Below are 17,573 nucleotides of genomic sequence, written 5' to 3' on the forward strand. Positions count from 1 at the left end.
TTCTTGTAGTTGGCCACCAGGTTTGCACACATCTCAGGAGGGATTTTGTTCCACTCCTCTTTGCAGATCTTCTCCAAGTCATTAAGGTTTCGAGGCTGACGTTTGGCAACTCGAACCTTCAGCTCCCTCCACAGATTTTCTATGGGATTAAGGTCTGGAGACTGGCTAGGCCACTCCAGGACCTTAATGTGCTTCTTCTTGAGCCACTCCTTTGTTGCCTTGTCCGTGTGTTTTGGGTCATTGTCATGCTGGAATACCCATCCACGACCCATTTTCAATGCCCTGGCTGAGGGAAGGAGATTCTCACCCAAGATTTGACGGTACATGGCCCCGTCCATCGTCCCTTTGATGCGGTGAAGTTGTCCTGTCCCCTTAGCAGAAAAACACCCCCAAAGCATAATGTTTCCACCTCCATGTTTGACGGTGGGGATGGTGTTCTTGGGGTCATAGGCAGCATTCCTCCTCTTCCAAACACGGCGAGTTGAGTTGATGCCAAAGAGCTCCATTTTGGTCTCATCTGACCACAACACTTTCACCCAGTTCTCCTCTGAATCATTCAGATGTTCATTGGCAAACTTCAGACGGGCATGTATATGTGCTTTCTAGAGCAGGTGGACCTTGCAGGCGCTGCAGGATTTCAGTCCTTCACGGCGTAGTGTGTTACCAATTGTTTTCTTGGTGACTATGGTCCCAGCTGCCTTGAGATCATTGACAAGATCCTCCCGTGTAGTTCTGGGCTGATACCTCACGGTTCTCATGATCATTGCAACTCCACGAGGTGAGATCTTGCATGGAGCCCCAGGCCGAGGGAGATTGACAGTTGTTTTGTGTTTCTTCCATTTGCGAATAATCGCACCAACTGTTGTCACCTTCTCACCAAGCTGCTTGGCGATGGTCTTGTAGCCCATTCCAGCATTGTGTAGGTCTACAATCTTGTCCCTGACATCCTTGGAGAGCTCTTTGGTCTTGGCCGTGGTGGAGAGTTTGGAATCTGATTGATTGATTGCTTCTGTGGACAGGTGTCTTTTATACAGGTAACAAGCTGAGATTAGGAGCACTCCCTTTAAGAGTGTGCTCCTAATCTCAGCTCGTTACCTGTATAAAAGACACCTGGGAGACAGAAATCTTTCTGATTGAGAGGGGTCAAATACTAATTTCCCTCATTAAAATGCAAATCAATTTATAACATTTTTGACATGCTTTTTTCTGGATTTCTTTGTTGTTATTCTGTCTCTCACTGTTCAAATAAACCTACCATTAAAATTATAAGACTGATCATTTCTTCGTCAGTGGGCAAACGTACAAAATCAGCAGGGGATCAAATACTTTTTTCCCCTCACTGTAAAGAAATCAGTCAATTGAAATAAATAAATTAGGCCCTAATCTATGGATTTCACATGACTGGGAATACAGATCTGCATCTGTTGGGGCGTGTAGAGGCGTGGATCAGAAAACAAGTTAGTATCTGGTGTGACCACCATTTGCCTCATGCAGCGCGAAACATCTCCTTCGCATAGAGTTGATCAGGCTGTTGATGTTGTCCCACTCCTCTTTAATGGCTGTGTGAAGTTGCTGGATATTGGTGGGGACTGGAACACACTGTCATACACGTCGATCCAGAGCATCCCAAACAAGCTCAATGGGTGACATGTCTGGTGAGTATGCAGACCATGGAAGAACTGGGACATTTTCATCTTCCAAGAACTGTGTACATATCCTTGCGACATGGGGACGTGCATTATCATGCTGAAACATGAGGTGATGACGGCGGATGAATGGCACGACAATGGGCCTCAGGATCTCATCACAATAAAATGCAATTATGTTCATTGTCCATAGCTTATGCCTGCCCATACCATAACCCCACTGCTACCATGGGGCACTCTGTTCACATTGACATCAGCAAACCACTCGCCCACACGACACCATACACACTATCTGCCATCTGCCCGGTACAGTTGAAACCCGGGATTCATCTGTGAAGAGCACACTTCTCCAGCGTGCCAGTGGCCATCGAAGGTGAGCATTTGCCCTCTGAAGTCGGACACGACGCCGAACTGCAGTCAGGTTAAGACACTGGTGAGGACAATGAGCACGAAGATGAGCTTCCCTGAGACGGTTTCTGACAGTTTGTGCAGCAATTCTTCGGTTGTGCAAACCCACAGTTTCATCAGCTGTCCGGGTGGCTGGGCTCAGACGATCCCGCAGGTGAAGAAGTCGGTCCTGGGCTGGCGTGGTTACACGTGGTCTGTGGTTGTGAGGCCGGTTGGACGTACTGCCAAATTCACTAAAATTACGTTGGAGGCGGCTTATGGTAGAGAAATTAACATTAAATTCTCTGGCAACAGCTCTGGTGGACATTCCTGCAGTCAGCATGCCAATTGCACGCTCCCTCAAAACAGCAGCCTTTTATTGTCCCTAGCACAAGGTGCACCTGTGTAATGATCATGCTGTTTAATCAGCGTCTTGATATGCCACACCTGTCAGGTGAATGGATTATCTTGGCAAATGAGAAATGCTCACTAACAGGGATGTAAACAAATGTGCACAATATTTGAGAGAAATACGCTTTTTGTGCGTATGGAACATTTCTGGGATCTTTTATTTCAGCTCATGAAACACGGGACCAACACTTTACATGTTGCATTCATATTTTTGTTCAGTATACATATTTCGTACAAAACGGCAAGTCCTTATTTTCAGGGAGGGTACAAAAAATGAAAGGTACTCGATCAAACAAAAAGAATGTGATCAAAAACAATGTAATAAAAACTCTGGCATAAAATGGCCATTACAGTAAGAAATGGCTACACACAGGGAGTGCATCATTGGTAGAGGTTGTTGTAAGAGAATATGGAATAGAAAAACAGGCGAGTAACATGATGGATGAGGAGATGTGGGCGAGTCAGTCAGTCTGCATATCCCATGCTGCCGTAGGGCTGGATTGTGCCACACAACAGAAATAAAATGTAAAAAAGATAAGTTTGCCACAGGGCTTCTTAGATGCGGCAGAGAAAGGGGAGGGGGATATATGACACCAGGTATCATAGCCTACTGGCGGATGCTACATGTGATGGTCAGTCCAGTAGTATGCAGTGCATTATATCCTGTAGAGGGGAGAAGGCGTGAGTCGTAGTAGTGGGGTGGGGTGGGGGGATGCTGATGAGCTCAATAAGGGCGTCCATGTTTGAGCCTGTCGATGTGGAATGTGAGTTTCAGGGCAGGCCCGAGCTTCAAGCCCATGTATTTCATCATCATGTCGCTGCGTAGTAACAGGAGGGCTTTGCCATCAATCTCCTGCAACACATTGGAGTGGGATAACATTTTAATTTGCTATGGAGGAATATGCTATGTTCATTTGCTATGGAGGCTATAAACTCAACAAAAGCCTGAAAAAATCCTTCCATTAAAAACAATGGCATAATATACAGTGCATTCGGAAAGTATTCACACCCCTTGACTTTTTCCACATTTTGTTACGTTACAGCCTTATTCTAAAATGGATTCAATAATTGTTTTTACTCCTCAATCTACACACAATACCCCATAATGACAAAGCGAAAACAGCTTTTTAGAAATGTTTGCAAATGTCTTAAAAAACTAAAACACCTTATTTACATAAGTATTCAGACCCTTTGCTATGAGACTCGAAATTGAGCTCAGGTGCATCCTGTTTCCATTGATCATCCTTGAGATGTTCCTACAACTTCATTGGAGTCCACCTGTGGTAAATTGAATTGATTGGACATAATTTGGAAAGGCACACACTTGTCTATATAAGGTCCCACTGTTGACAGTGCATGTCAGAGCAAAGAACAAGCCATGAGGTCGAAGGAATTGTCTGTAGAGCTCCGAGACAGGATTGTGTCATGGCACAGATCTGGTGAAGGGTACCAAAAAATGTCTGCAGTTTGAAGGTCCCCAAGAACACAGTGGCCTCCTTCATTCTTAAATGAAAGAAGTTTGGAACCACCAAGACTCTTCCTAGAGCTGGCAGCCCGGCCAAACTGAGCAATCGGGATGAAGGGAGGGACCAAGAACCCGATGATTACTGAGAGAGCTCAATAGTTCCTCTGTGGAGATGGGAGAACCTTCTAGAATGACAACCATCTCTGCACAGCCCTCCACCAATCAGGCCTTTATGGTAGAGTGGCCAGACATGCCTTTTACTGAGGAATGGCTTCCATGACAGCCCGCTTGGAGTTTGCCAAAAGGCACCTAAAGACTCTCAGACCATGAGAAACAAGATTCTCTGGTCTGATGAAACCAAGATTGAACTTTTTGGCCTGAATGCCAAACGTCACGTCTGGAGGAAACTGGCACCATCCCTACGGTGAAGCATGGTGGTGGCAGCATCATGCTGTGGGGATGTTTTTCAGCAGCAGGGACTGGGAGACTAGTCAGGATCGAGGGTAAGATGAAGAGCGTAAAGTAGAGAGAGATTCTTGATGAAAACCTGCTCCAGAACGTTCAGGACCTCAGACTGGGGCGAAGGTTCACCTTCCAACAGGATAACGACCCTAAGCACACAGCCAAGACAACGCAGGAGTGGCTTCGGGACAAGTCTCTGAATGTCCTTGAGTGCCTAGCCAGAGCCCGGACTTGAACCCAATCGAACATCTCTAGAGAGACCTGAAAATAGCTGTGCAGCGACGCTCCCCATCCAACCTGACAGAGCTTGAGAGGATCTGCAGAGAAGAATGGGAGAAACTCCCTAAATACAGGTGTGCCAAGCTTGTAGCGTCATTCCCAAGAAGACTCAAGGCTGTAATCGCTGCCAAAGGTGCTTCAACAAAGTACTGAGTAAAGGGTCTGAATACTTATGTAAATGTGATATTGCAAATGTATAAAAATCTGCTTTGTCATTATGGGGTATGGTGTGTAGACTGATGAGGGGAAAAAAACAATTTCATCAATTTTAGAATAAGGCTTTAACGTCAAGGGGTGTGAATACTTTCCGAATGCACTTTAAGTGTCCTTCTTTGCTGAGTGTTCTGTCAGGCTGATACGTACATAGAGATACAATAGGATACTACTATTCTATTAAATTCTGTGGATACGTACGTGTTTTCTGAAGAGGTCTGCGTGGGGGGCCAGTAGGGGGTCTATGTCTCTGATGAACTGCATGACATCCTCCACCGTCCACAGGTTGGGGTCCTGGCCACTGGGCCGAGGGCTCGCTCTGAAACGCTCAGAGCCTGTGTCGGATGACGGGTCAGAGTAGAGATACAGAGGAATATTAGTCACCAATCACCAGTGGGTTTTGTTATTATGGGATGAGAAGCAACTCCATCTAAAGTGTTACCGAAAAGCCATACACAATCCATAAATAATCATAATTTTCAGCTTGGCTAAAAATTTCAAACAAATCCACTGGACAATATAATTTTTGCCTTTAATGACATGCACTGCATTAAAGATGATCCCCTACCTGAAGAGTTGAGATGTAGCAACTTGGTGGGGGACCGCAGGCCCAGAGGCTGCCCTGTCGAGCCTGGGGACAGGGGGCTCTTCTTTAAGTGCTCCGACTCCCCTACACCGTTCTCCATGAGGAAGGGCTTACCTGGAACAACATGGAGAGGAGAGTCAATGACAAGGCCCAAGTGACACACCTGTAGCCTGTAGTTTAACTATAGTCAAAAAGTTTGCTTAGTGGGACATTACTGGCTACACCTAGGCCTGTTGCGGTGACCGTATTACTGCCACACAGGCAGTCATGAGTTATGACCGCAGTAAAATTCCATGTGACCGTTGAGGCACGGTAATCTCCTCTTATGCACTCTGGACATGCTTTGGTAGTACCTAACTTGCTAACGACCATCAGGTCCTAATGGCCTGGTACTCAGGGCTCTATTGTCCCTCTAACCACTGACATCAATGCAAATGAAATCGAAAATCACATCAAACACTTATTTACAAAACAGTATCGTGCTTTTAAAACTCACCTCACTGTGATGATCAATTTGAAGAAAGAAGTTCAACAGCAGGTTGAAACAGTGTAAAACATGGTCGCTGTGGATGTTGTTTCAAAGCCTAACACAACAAAATGGACAGCGCTTCTAAGGTGATTTATTCAAAACACCAATACGCATGAGCTTATGCATACGCATAGGCTTATGATCGCAAGCCCGAAAAATACCTGAATTAAAATTATGATTGTGCCGTTACACAATACATAGCCTACCACATATTACACATGGCAAAAAAACATAAAACTGTTTTAAGATGTCTTTGGTACATAATTGGTCTAGCCTATACTCCAAAATTAAACAAATTTGAGTAATCGCCTTTGAGTATGGACTGTATTATTATGCATACTGGATGGACTGGTTACCTTATGCTACGCTCCAAAATGTCTATCCACAAGTCTGGGAGAGAAAATATAGCCCTAGGCGATGCTGTTGGTTGTGCAGGGCGGCTTACAGATAAGCCTACAATTATAGTGAATTTGTATTTGATTTTGAATAGCCTAGTAATATGGAATGTTTTATATTTGCATAATTAATTAGGTGACACATTACCTTTAGCTATACAGAATATCTCACCACTGTGCGTTTCCATCTCCTCTCTCTCCTTTATTCCTTTCTCGAGCGTGCAGAGGGGCTGTCAACAGTTTAGTGGAATATGTTTTGTTGCGAAAACATGTTACCGTCGATGTTCCCGAACAGATTTCACTTGGTTTCCCAAAATAAGCACCGGGCAGCTGCAGGAACAGGGTTGGAGAGCCCATGGCATACAGAGTTTTGGCGGAATATCACCTGTCGCGCAGGAAGAGCATGCTCCTCAAACAGTGGTTGATTCATGGAGTGAAATAAGTGTTCTTATATTTATTTCTCAGCTGCTCATATTAAGCACAGCTCCGCTATAAAACCGAAGTAGCCTACCAGGCATCACTGAAAAACGGATTGGCGGGAAAGCGCAACACCTCCATTCGCATATTCGAGTGCATGCAGATGACATGTCTATTTCCCATGCCCCTGTTCCTGCCCATTTGATAATGGGCCATTCTAAATCTAAACACATTTTACATATTAGTAAAGACAAGATTACATTGAGAATAGTCTGATGGGTGAAAATATGGTCACTTGATGAGAGAACAGCTGTGCAGCCTGAGGCAAGGAACAGTGCAAGCTTTTTTGTGTGACTTTCTCAAATCATAAATAGCCTATAGTAGCATCATGCAGCCCATATGTTTTGATTTGTAAGACATTCTAAGGTTTGTATCATTCACAACTAAAGTTGCCAAATAACTCTAAATGTAGCATATAGGATCTGTTTCAAATGATCACTTTTACGCTCAACATAACCACTTCATTTGCGCACTCGCTCTGGAATGGGAAAAATATCCTTTCTATTTTATTCAGCTAAGTTCAATTATATAAAATCATTTAATACAAAATAATGGCACAGGACTTAAGCATATCTTGTCAGCTAAATGAACAAGCCTACAGCTTTTGGCATGGAGCATAGCCAGATAACATACAGTATTGCCAACTCACATTCTGTTCTTCTGAAATATATTTTCTTCATATCTTGTTTCTTTAGACCAGACTAAAATAAATAATGGATTTGTTGTGATGGTGTATATTACATTTAATATACATCATGACAATAAATCTATTATAGTCAGGTCTAAAGTAACATTATGATATGAAGAAAATGTATTTCAGAAGAACAGAATATGAGTTGGCCTACAGTATGTTATCTGGCTATGCTCCATGCCATAGGCTGTAGGCTTGTTCACTTAGCTGACAAGATACAAGCTGCTGATGCGCGAGCCTTTGGAACATCTACATTTAAAAAAGTATAATCTTAAGACTTGTAGATGTTCCAAAGGCGCGCGCATCAGCAGCTTGTATGCAGCTTGTATTCGTGGAGGCCTGGAGATGCTAAACATGTTTATGTTAATTAACGGTCAATTACCGTGAGACCGGCAGACTTTTGCGTTACAAAAACCGGCTAACAAAATGTCATGACCTCCACAGTCCTAGCTACACCCTAAAATAAGAGTTTTTGCTTGTACACAAATGTTTTCCATTCGTTTGTCCCATTACAGGTGCATGTTTCTATTTTTATCAATCAAGTTATTCTAAATGGAGCCTTAAGGAGTTCCTAAGGAGTTCCTAAGGAGCTGTACCTTCCGAGGAGAGGCAGAGGTTTTTGGCCAGCTTGTGGGGGAGGGGGCTGTAGTAGGAGTCTTGAAGGAACCGCTTGGAGCCTCTGCCTGGACCTGTCGTGAGGCCCTCCCTAAAACTTCTCCTTTCTGGAGGGTGTAGTAACAGAAAAGAAAAACTGAGAGGTGAAAAGTAAATACCTACAGACTTGACTCAAATCGACACTGTTACAATGGTGAAAAGGCCAAAAACAAACAGACAACCCTTTTCTGTCCTGAACCAACAGAAAAGCCAAGGTTTTGCCCCAGTACAGTGCGTGTGTGTGCTGACCTGGGTAGGTGTGGCTGTCGTAATGCAGGCCCCCTCGGGGGACGGGCTGGCTGCCAAACAGAGGGTCACAGTAGAGGTTGTGACAGAGTTTCTCCAGGAAGCGCAGGACGTACGTGACGCTGTTGAGCGTGGGCAGGGTGAGGGTATGGTGCTGCTGGTCAAAGTGGGCTGCATGGGTCACAGAGAGCAAGGGTTAGGCTCAGACAGCCAATACTGTTCCTCACACTTAGCAGCAATGCCAAGTGAAAAGGAGATATAGAGCTTTTGGTTTGACAAATTTCAGGAAAAAAGGATCTACCAGTCTGTTTTAACAACTGGTCCTGATGTAGTGCACAGGGAGGCTTGAAATAAATGAAGGAAAAATCTCTATAACCAAACTTCTAATAAAGCTTACAGAAACCATAGCCCATACAGAAAGCAGGTACCAGTCCCAGACCTTACCTGATATGACCTCTCCTCCGTGACCTGGCTTGAGGCAGGAGAAGACAGAGCTCTGGTTGTGGGCACAGTCCACACAGGCCTGGACACACTGCTGTAGCACCGAGGAAACCCGGCCTGGACCAAAGTGGTCGGGCAGCTGTTGCACCCGCCGGCCGTCCAAGTGGGGGCCCACCTTCCCATACTTGTTCAGGTATACACACACTGTGGGACACGTAAGTAAATGCCGGCAGTCACGCACACAAACACAGAGGCATCTAACACTCAGCATGTATACCACTCCGGCTGAAAAGGGCAGATTCGACTTAATGCTCCAAACATATTTTTTTAACAAATATTACATTTTCATCAATGACTGACTCACAAGGATGTCCGAGTGCATACAAGTATTCATAATAAAAGTTGCATTGCGCTGCACAGAAATCCATGAGTGTTAATTGCAGTGACGGAGCACTACTTTGTGTGTGTGTGTGTACCTGTGGCAGCCTGCAAGGCAGCGCTGGGGATGGTGGCATTGTCCAGGGGCACCGTGCTGGTGTCTGGCTCTGGCATACTGCTGGTGGGGGAAACGGGCATGGGGTTGGGCACCACCCGCGGTTTTTTCTGTTCACACAGACACACAACGTTTAGTGGGGTGGAATGCGCTCATCCATAAAAAACACTTGTCCCAGGTGCTGGATTACTTACATTGTACCTAAAAATATATAATTGTGTATGTGTGTGGTTACCTTGCTGCCAGGCTTGGGCCCTCTCTTTTTTGGGATCTTGATGGACTCCACATGACCCTCCTGCAGGGCCATCCTCTGGGCCCAGTTGGCTGGCAGCCTCCCTCTGGGCCGGGACACAGGTCGCCCTGGGCCTGCCATGGCACCCTCCAGCCAGCCTGCTCTCTTCGCCCAGCCCAACTAAACACAGAGAAGGAGGGAGAGGACAATGTTAGGGTTAGGTCAACCACATTAGTTGTCAATTGGAGGGCAAACATGACTTTTCTCAGTAGCAGTGGAATTAGAATAGAAGTGAATTGTTGACTTTTGTTCAACTTTTGACCAATAAGGTTGTTATTATAAAAGAGTGTTTGGGTGCTGCGACACAGGATGAAACATCCAACCCTACCCCACAAACCCTCCCCAACCATGACTCCCCAACCTGGGTCCTTGGTCTGTACCTTACTCCCCGGTTTGGGGCCTCTCTTCTTGGGGACCTTGATAGGCTCCAGTCCCTTTCCGGGCGGGGGGGCCTGCGGTCCTACTCCGGCCCCCTTCTGGCCCCAGGGCCCTGTCAGCTTGGTTTTCCTGCGGCCTGGCTTGCGTCCCCGTTGGCCAGGCGGCTGTCCTGGCATGGTGTGCATGGCTGTTCCCTCGCTACCGTCTGAAAGGCAACCGAGGGTCTTGGGTAGCACTGCTGTCCCCAGAGAGAGAACGAGAGATAGGGGGAGTGTCAAAAAAAAAGTTCAAAATTGATGTTATGGAATCAAAAACCCTATTTAACCTCTAGTCTAGAGATCAATATATTCATTCAAGTTATGTAATTCATTATTTCCTTCATTCATTCAAATGCAGCCTGGCAGGAAACAAATGAATGTCAGACTAGGAAGTAGCATCAAATTGAACCCATGACTGTTTGGTAATCCACAATAACAAACCAGGAAAGAGCAGCGACTTAATCAAAATCATGACAGACTCAATGACATAAACAGTCACTGATCAAGTGATAGGCAATAATGCCTCTAACAACACAGCAGGAGTGGTAGACCCGGCCACACACAAGTGTACATAGACCCAGACAGCTTTTGTGTTGAGGGCCACGGTGACCCAGTTTGCTTTCAGCTGCAGAACAAAGAGGCAAGTTGTGTTACACTCTCTTACTGCCCTGCCTTCATAGGGAAGGATGAGAGACAGAGAGAGAAAGAGAGTTGCCAGGACCACAAATACAAATTCCATCTAGACACCGTTGCCCTAGAGCACACAACAAACTATACCTTCCTTGGCTTAAACATCAGCACCACAGGTAACTTCCACTAAGCTGTGAACGATCTGAGAGACAAGGCAAGAAGGGCCTTCTACGCCATCAAAAATAAACATCAAATTCAACATCCCAATTACAATCTGGCTAAAAATCTTGAATCAGTTATACAGTGCCTTCAGAAAGTATTCACACCTAGGGCTGTTGCGGTGACTGTATTACTGCCACACCGGCGGTCACGAGTCATGAAGTTTAGTCACGGTAATTAGGCTTCTCCAAGCTCTGATGCTGCTGATGGCCATTAGTAGCCTACCAAACTTGCTAACTACCTGGTACTCAGCACTCTATTGTCCCTCTTAACACTCTGACATCAATGCAAATGTTTTTGAAAATCTAATCAAAACACTTCATGAGAGCCCATGAGCTCATGTTGCGCAACATATCTATAGGCTACGCAATTGCGGGAGAAAACAGAGTGATGGCAGCTAATAAAAAGAGGAGGATCCCATCAGCTTTCTATAGGCTAGGCCTACTATATTTATTTCTTAACTTTTCTAATATTAAGCACATTGCTTCGCTTTACAACAGGAGTATAGCCTACCTGGCTGGCATGAAAATAAACCACGGCGAAAAGCGTCCTCCATTCGCTATTTAAGTGCATAGATGGACATGTATTTTTTCCCACTGCCCGTTTCGATACGTGCATGATAATGGTCCATTCTAAATCAAAACAAATGTCACACATATTATTTAGTATATGTAAAGACAAGATTAAAATCAAAAATAGTCTGATGGGTGACAATATTAGCCTATTAACTTGTGAATTATATATTATCACTTGTGAATGATGTACTCCTGAGTGGCGCAGTGGTCTAAGGCAGTAGAGATCCTGGTTCGAATCCAGGCTCTGTCGCAGCCGGCCGCGACCGGGAGACATGGGCGGCGCACAATTGGCCCAGCGTCGTCCAGGGTAGGGGAGGGAATGGCCGGCAGGGATGTAGCTCAGTTGATAGAGCATGGCGTTTGCAACGCCAGGGTTGTGGGTTCGATTCCCACAGGGGGCCAGTATAAAAAAAAAAAATGTATTCACTAACTGTAAGACGCTCTGGATAAGAGCATCTGCTAAATGACTAAAATGTAAAATGTAATGCCCAGCATAAGAAACAATGCCTTTTTTTGGCTACTTTTTCGAATCATAGTCGCACACCTCATGTAGCCTAGCTCATAGGCCTATATGTTTCAATAAGGTTTGTATCACAACTAAAGTGACCAAATAACTTCTTAAAATAACGCACATTAATCCGCTTTACAAGGGTGTAGAGCCTAACTGGTATATATAAGCAGCGTGTGAGTTTCAAGTTTGGGAAAGATAATTTTCCCCATACAATTGCACCTTTATAATAAAAGCATTACATGCATAATCGCATTTGCGGTCACTTTTGATAAAGGTGTTTTCCGCTAATGGAACATTTGCGCTTATAGCCTACTAACATGTGCGCATTGCTGCGCTTATAAATGTGAAGAAATAGCCTAATAGTTCATCAAAATTTTAAGCAAAACGTTCTGATCTGTTGTGTCAGCCACAATGCATCAAAAATCTATTGCATCGCACAACTGTCCCAGACTGTTTGGAATATTTATTTCTCGCACAGAATAGAATAGGTTGACTTTTGTACTATGGGGGATAGTAGATTGACATAGGCTAGTGCTTTTGCTGTTCGCTAGGCCTACTCATCTTGCTGGCTGACAAAAAGTAAATGTGGACAGTTCATCCAATATCTTCAAAACGCACCTCGGAATTGGATAAGGACACGCGCAGTTGCGTCCCCGTTGTGTCTGTCTTCACTTGTAGCCTGTGAGAAAGACCCGATCACGTGACGGAGAGCCATGTGAGTGGAGTGAGAGGCGCTTCAGATTGCGCAGCGCACTCAGGTAGGAGGGCACAACGCAGCAGTCCGCAGCAGTTGGGTACATTACGGCCACAAAGGGGATGCCGCCATGTAATTCAAGGCATTAAGAAGTGCTTGTCAAATTGTGAATGAGAGACTATTGGAGTGTGTAGAGCCTGCGCAAAAAACTAAGCAGAGCTCATGCCTTTCAAGCTTATTTTTTCAAATCATCATGAGAGTCTCATCATGCAGCCTTACAATGTATAAAAAATCTAAACATGTAGCCCAACGTTTGTAGAACAACTAAAGTTACATTAATAACTCTAAATGAAGCATATAGGAGTACCTATTTCTTTATTAACCACTCAACACAGAATAGCCGCATGTGCGCACTCCCTCAAATCGTTCGGATAAAATATTTATATTTTTTTCAGCTTTGTTCAATTGCATTCTTCATACTATAAAATAATGTCACGGAATTATAAGCAAATCTTGAACTAGTGTAGCCCACAGCCATTTGGCATAGCCACATCAGGACCTAACATAAGGACTCAGAGTATGCTATTATTTTCTTCTGAAATAGACTACATTTTCTTCATATCATGCTTCTTTAGACCTACCTAAAATAAATAATGTATTTCTTGTGAAGGTGTAGGCTATATTACATGGATTTATTAGACTTTTTAAAATGGTTTGTAGTCTATGTTTGGAAGCCAGGAGATGCTAAATGTGTTTATGTTAATTAACGGTAAATTACCGTGAGACCGACAGTTATTTGCTTGACAATCACCGGCTGACTACATTTTGTGACCGCCACAGCCCTATTCACACCCTTTGACATTTTCCACATTTTGTTCTGTTACAGCCTGAATTTAAAATTGATTACATTTAGATTTTCTGTCACTGGCCTACACACAATACCCCATAATGTGAAAGTGGAATTGTTTTCAAAATATGTACTAATTAATAAAAAATGAAAAGCTGAAATATTTTGAGTCAATAAAGTATTCAACCCCTTTGTTATGGCAAGCCTAAATAAGTTCAGGATAAAAAATGTGCTTAACAAGTCACATAATAAGTTGCATGTGTGCAATAATAGTGTTCCAAAAAAATAACAATGACTACACATACAATTATCTGTAAGGTCCCTCAGTCGAGCAGTGAATTTCAAACACAGATTCAACCACAAAGACCAGGGAGATTTTCCAATGCCTCGCAAAGGGCACCCATTAGCAGATGCAGACATTGAATATCCCTTTGAGCATGGTGAAGATATTAATTACACTTTGCATGGTGTATCAATACCCCCAGTCACGATTTTCAAACCTTCCATAACAAAACCATCACCTATAGAGAGATTAACCTAGAGAAGCAAGCTGGTCCTGGGGCTCTGTTCACAAACAGACCCCACAGAGCCCCAGGACAGCAAAAGATAATTACTTGACACATTGGATAGAATTTACCAAAAACAGAGCAAACTGGAATGATATTTGGCCCAGAATACCTGACCACTGTGACTGACCCAAAATTAAGGAAAGCTTTGACTATGTACAGACTCCGTGAGAATAGCCTTGCTATTGAGAGGCCACCGTAGGCAGACCTGGCTCTCGAGAGAAGACAGGCTACAAAATGAGGTGGAAACCGAGCTGCACTTCCTAACCTCCTGCCAAATGTATGATCATATTAGAGACACATATTTCCCTCAGCTTACACAGACCCACGAAGATTTAGAAAACAAATCACATTTTTATAAATTCGAAAACAGATCAAAATGTTTATAAACTTCCATATCTATTAGGTGAAATACCACAGTGTGCCATCACAGCAGCAAGATGTGTGACCTGTTGCCACAAGAAAAGGGCAACCAGTGAAACACAAACACCATTGTAAATACAACCCATATTTAGGTTGATTTATTTTCCCTTTTGTACTTCAACTATTTGCACATTGTTACAACTCCGTACATAATATAACATTTGCAATGTCTCTACTCTTTTGAAACTTTGATGAGTTTGATGATGTTTACGGTTCTTTTCTGATTGGTTTATTTTACTTTTGTTTATTATCTATTTCCTTGCTTTGGCAATGTAAACATACAGTAGCCCTTTGAATGGAATCGAGAGAGAGTTCTTCACTGAGACAGATATCAATGGCAGAACTTGCAATGAGTGATACAAAGCAAACAGCTCACTTCATGCACACACATGATAAAGGGTGAGACAAACAAATACAGACCTTGCACAACAGAGAGGCTCTTAAGCTTTGTGAAGTGGTTCTGATACAGCCAATCAAGCCCAGACAGACAGACAAAGACAGTGAAAGTAGACAGTAGTTCCTCTGCACTAAGGTACCCGTGTGACTCGTCCTCTCTGCACACTTCCTTCCTCCCTTGAATTTCGATACACTTGCAAGGCCTCGCCAATGGGGACCGGACAAGACCAAATTCCTCATAAACCGCAGACAATTACTCTCGCTCGTTGTAATCTCTGTGCAAGACTCACCAGAAGAAAAAGCAAACCAGTAGCCTACAGATGCCCATCAAGCAGAACATGCTGACACTGCCTGGGAAATAAGAGTAGTAGCAATAAAAGACAAACTGCCAACAGCTGTCAGATATGGTGTTTAAATGTATCTTTAAACCTCCCACCCTGTAGTACACACCCTTCCGTTCTTAGGGGCCAGGCCAAGTCTAAATCACGCACTGCCTACAGTGTACGAAGCAACCACGATGACAATATGTGCAGCACGCAAAGTCACAAATGAACGTGGACACACGCACAAAGTCGCACACACGCGCACCACTTCAGTTCAGTCGGCCTGGTGTTGCACAGAGCTATTTGTCCTGGATCCACCTTGAATACTTTTACAAGGTGACCGGACTGAGCGATTAACACATGACTTAGCCTGTGTGGCAATATACCAGACCTGGGTTCAAATACATATGTATTTGAGTATCTGGTATTTAAAATACTTTTTTCTGTGTATTTGAGTATTTTCAAATACACAGCCTAAAACAAGTACTTTTATTTGAGTATTTGAATGGTTATTTGTAAAAAAAAAAAAAAAAAAAAATTGTAATTGAGAGTATTTCCAAATACTATTTTCAAATACCTGGGTTAAATGCATGGGAGTGTATTTGAGGTAGTCAGTGTATTTTCAAATACTTTCCAAGAGTATTTCCAAATACATTAAAATATTCAACTACTTGTCTTTTCAAATTCAATATATCTGAATACTTAAATCATTTACATTTTAATCATTTAGCAGATACTCTTTGAAGAGGTAGGGTTTCACATGTTTTAGGAAGAAAATACAATGCTGTCCTAGCTTCAGGGGGAAGCTGGTTCCACCATTGTGGTGCAAGGACAGAGAAGAGCTTGGACTGGGCTGGTGGGAGCTGCCCTCCCGTAGGGTTGGGAGGGCCATGAGACCAGAGGTACATTGAATGTTTGTGAAAGTAATTGTGATATTTGAAATAGTATTTGAACCCAGGTTTGTAAAATACACACACCCATAATGGCATGCACCAAAGTAAAATCTGAAAGTTATAATTAGGCTCATGTACACCTCAATATCAGATACAGTGCCTATCAAAAGGTAGCGTTCTCCTGGCATCTGCCAAACTCAGATTCGTCCATCGGACTGCCAGATGGTGAAGCGTGATTCATCACTCCAGAGAACCAGTTTCCACTGCTCCAGAGTCCAATGGCGGCAAGCGTAACACCACTCCAGCCGGCTGCTCGGCCATGGAAACCCTTTTCATGAAGCTCCCGACTAACAGTTCTTGTGCTGACGTTGCTTCCAGAGGCAGTTTGGAACTCGGTAGTGAGTGTTGCAACCGAGGACAGACGATTTTTACGTGCTACGCGCTTCAGCACTTGGCGGTCCCGTTCTGTAAGCTTGTGTTGCTCCTAGACGTTTCCACTTCACAATAACAGCACTTACAGTTGACCGGGGCAGCTCTAGCAGAGTAGAATTTTGATGAACTGACTTGTTGGAAAGGTGGCATCCTATGCAGGTGCCATGTTGAAAGTCACTGAGCTCTTCAGTAAGGCCATTCTACTGCCAATGTTTGTCTTTGGAGATTGCATGGCTCTGTGCTCGATTTTATAAATCTGTCAGCAACGGGTGTGGCTGAAATAGACAAATCCGCTACCTTGAAGGGGTGTCCACATACTTTTGTATATATAGTGAATGTACTCCACACACTCAATTATCTTTAAGGTCCCTCAGTTGATTAGTGAATTATAAGCATAAATTCAACCAAAAAGACTAGGGACCTTTCCAATGCCTCGCAAAGAAAGGCACCGATAGGTAGATGGGTCAATGTTTTACAAAACAAACATTGAATATCCCTTTGACCATGGTGAAGTTATTAATTAGGCTTTGGATGGTGTATCAATACACCCAGAGCAAGTGCAGACCAGCTGGTTGGAGTGTTTACGGACATATTCAATCTCTTATTATATTATTTATATTAAAAATATAGACTAGCTAACTTGTTATGCAAGTGGCGCACAGGAAAAGATAAAGAAAAAACTACACCAGTTGAGTAATTAATTTCAACAATAATCTTCATTTTAAATTTGACTTAATAAACAAGAGGGCTTAATTGCAGCTTATTTCTTCCGAGCCTTACATAAAATAACTTAACTGGCTGAGGTAGGCTATGGCTTAACAGCATCTTTCACAATAATTTTTTTTGGCCTAATTGAAAAACTCCCACTTTTATTAGGCCTGCTTACAATGGCAACTGGACAACAATGTAGCATACTACATAAAACAATCATGTAAAGAAAAAAAGGTGATGTCTGCAAATGTCTATCAGGAGTACTCCTGA

General features: G+C 43.5%; 1 protein-coding gene across 2 annotated transcripts in view; it reads right to left on the reverse strand.

The window, feature by feature from the left end:
• Positions 1–1,346: 1,346 nt before the first annotated feature.
• The window catches only part of LOC311116586 (polycomb protein SCMH1-like), a 49,926-nt gene continuing 33,699 nt past the window's right edge, over positions 1,347–17,573 (reverse strand). Inside the window, exons 9-17 of one of the 2 annotated variants that reach the window (XM_084157432.1) lie at positions 10,048–10,280; positions 9,611–9,787; positions 9,359–9,485; positions 8,886–9,086; positions 8,445–8,612; positions 8,138–8,263; positions 5,432–5,563; positions 5,065–5,198; positions 1,347–3,297 (exon numbers count right to left, since the gene is read on the reverse strand). In XM_084157432.1, the coding sequence (XP_084013558.1) occupies positions 3,169–3,297; positions 5,065–5,198; positions 5,432–5,563; positions 8,138–8,263; positions 8,445–8,612; positions 8,886–9,086; positions 9,359–9,485; positions 9,611–9,787; positions 10,048–10,280 (1,427 nt within the window). In that variant the 3' untranslated portion in view covers positions 1,347–3,168. Of the gene's footprint in view, positions 3,298–5,064; positions 5,199–5,431; positions 5,564–8,137; positions 8,264–8,444; positions 8,613–8,885; positions 9,087–9,358; positions 9,486–9,610; positions 9,788–10,047; positions 10,284–17,573 lie in introns of both variants that reach the window. The other variant, XM_084157431.1, reaches the window with a different exon arrangement.

Source organism: Coregonus lavaretus (assembly GCF_964263955.1).
Source record: "Coregonus lavaretus genome assembly, chromosome: 3".
In the NCBI taxonomy this organism is placed as follows: Eukaryota; Metazoa; Chordata; class Actinopteri; order Salmoniformes; family Salmonidae; genus Coregonus; species Coregonus lavaretus.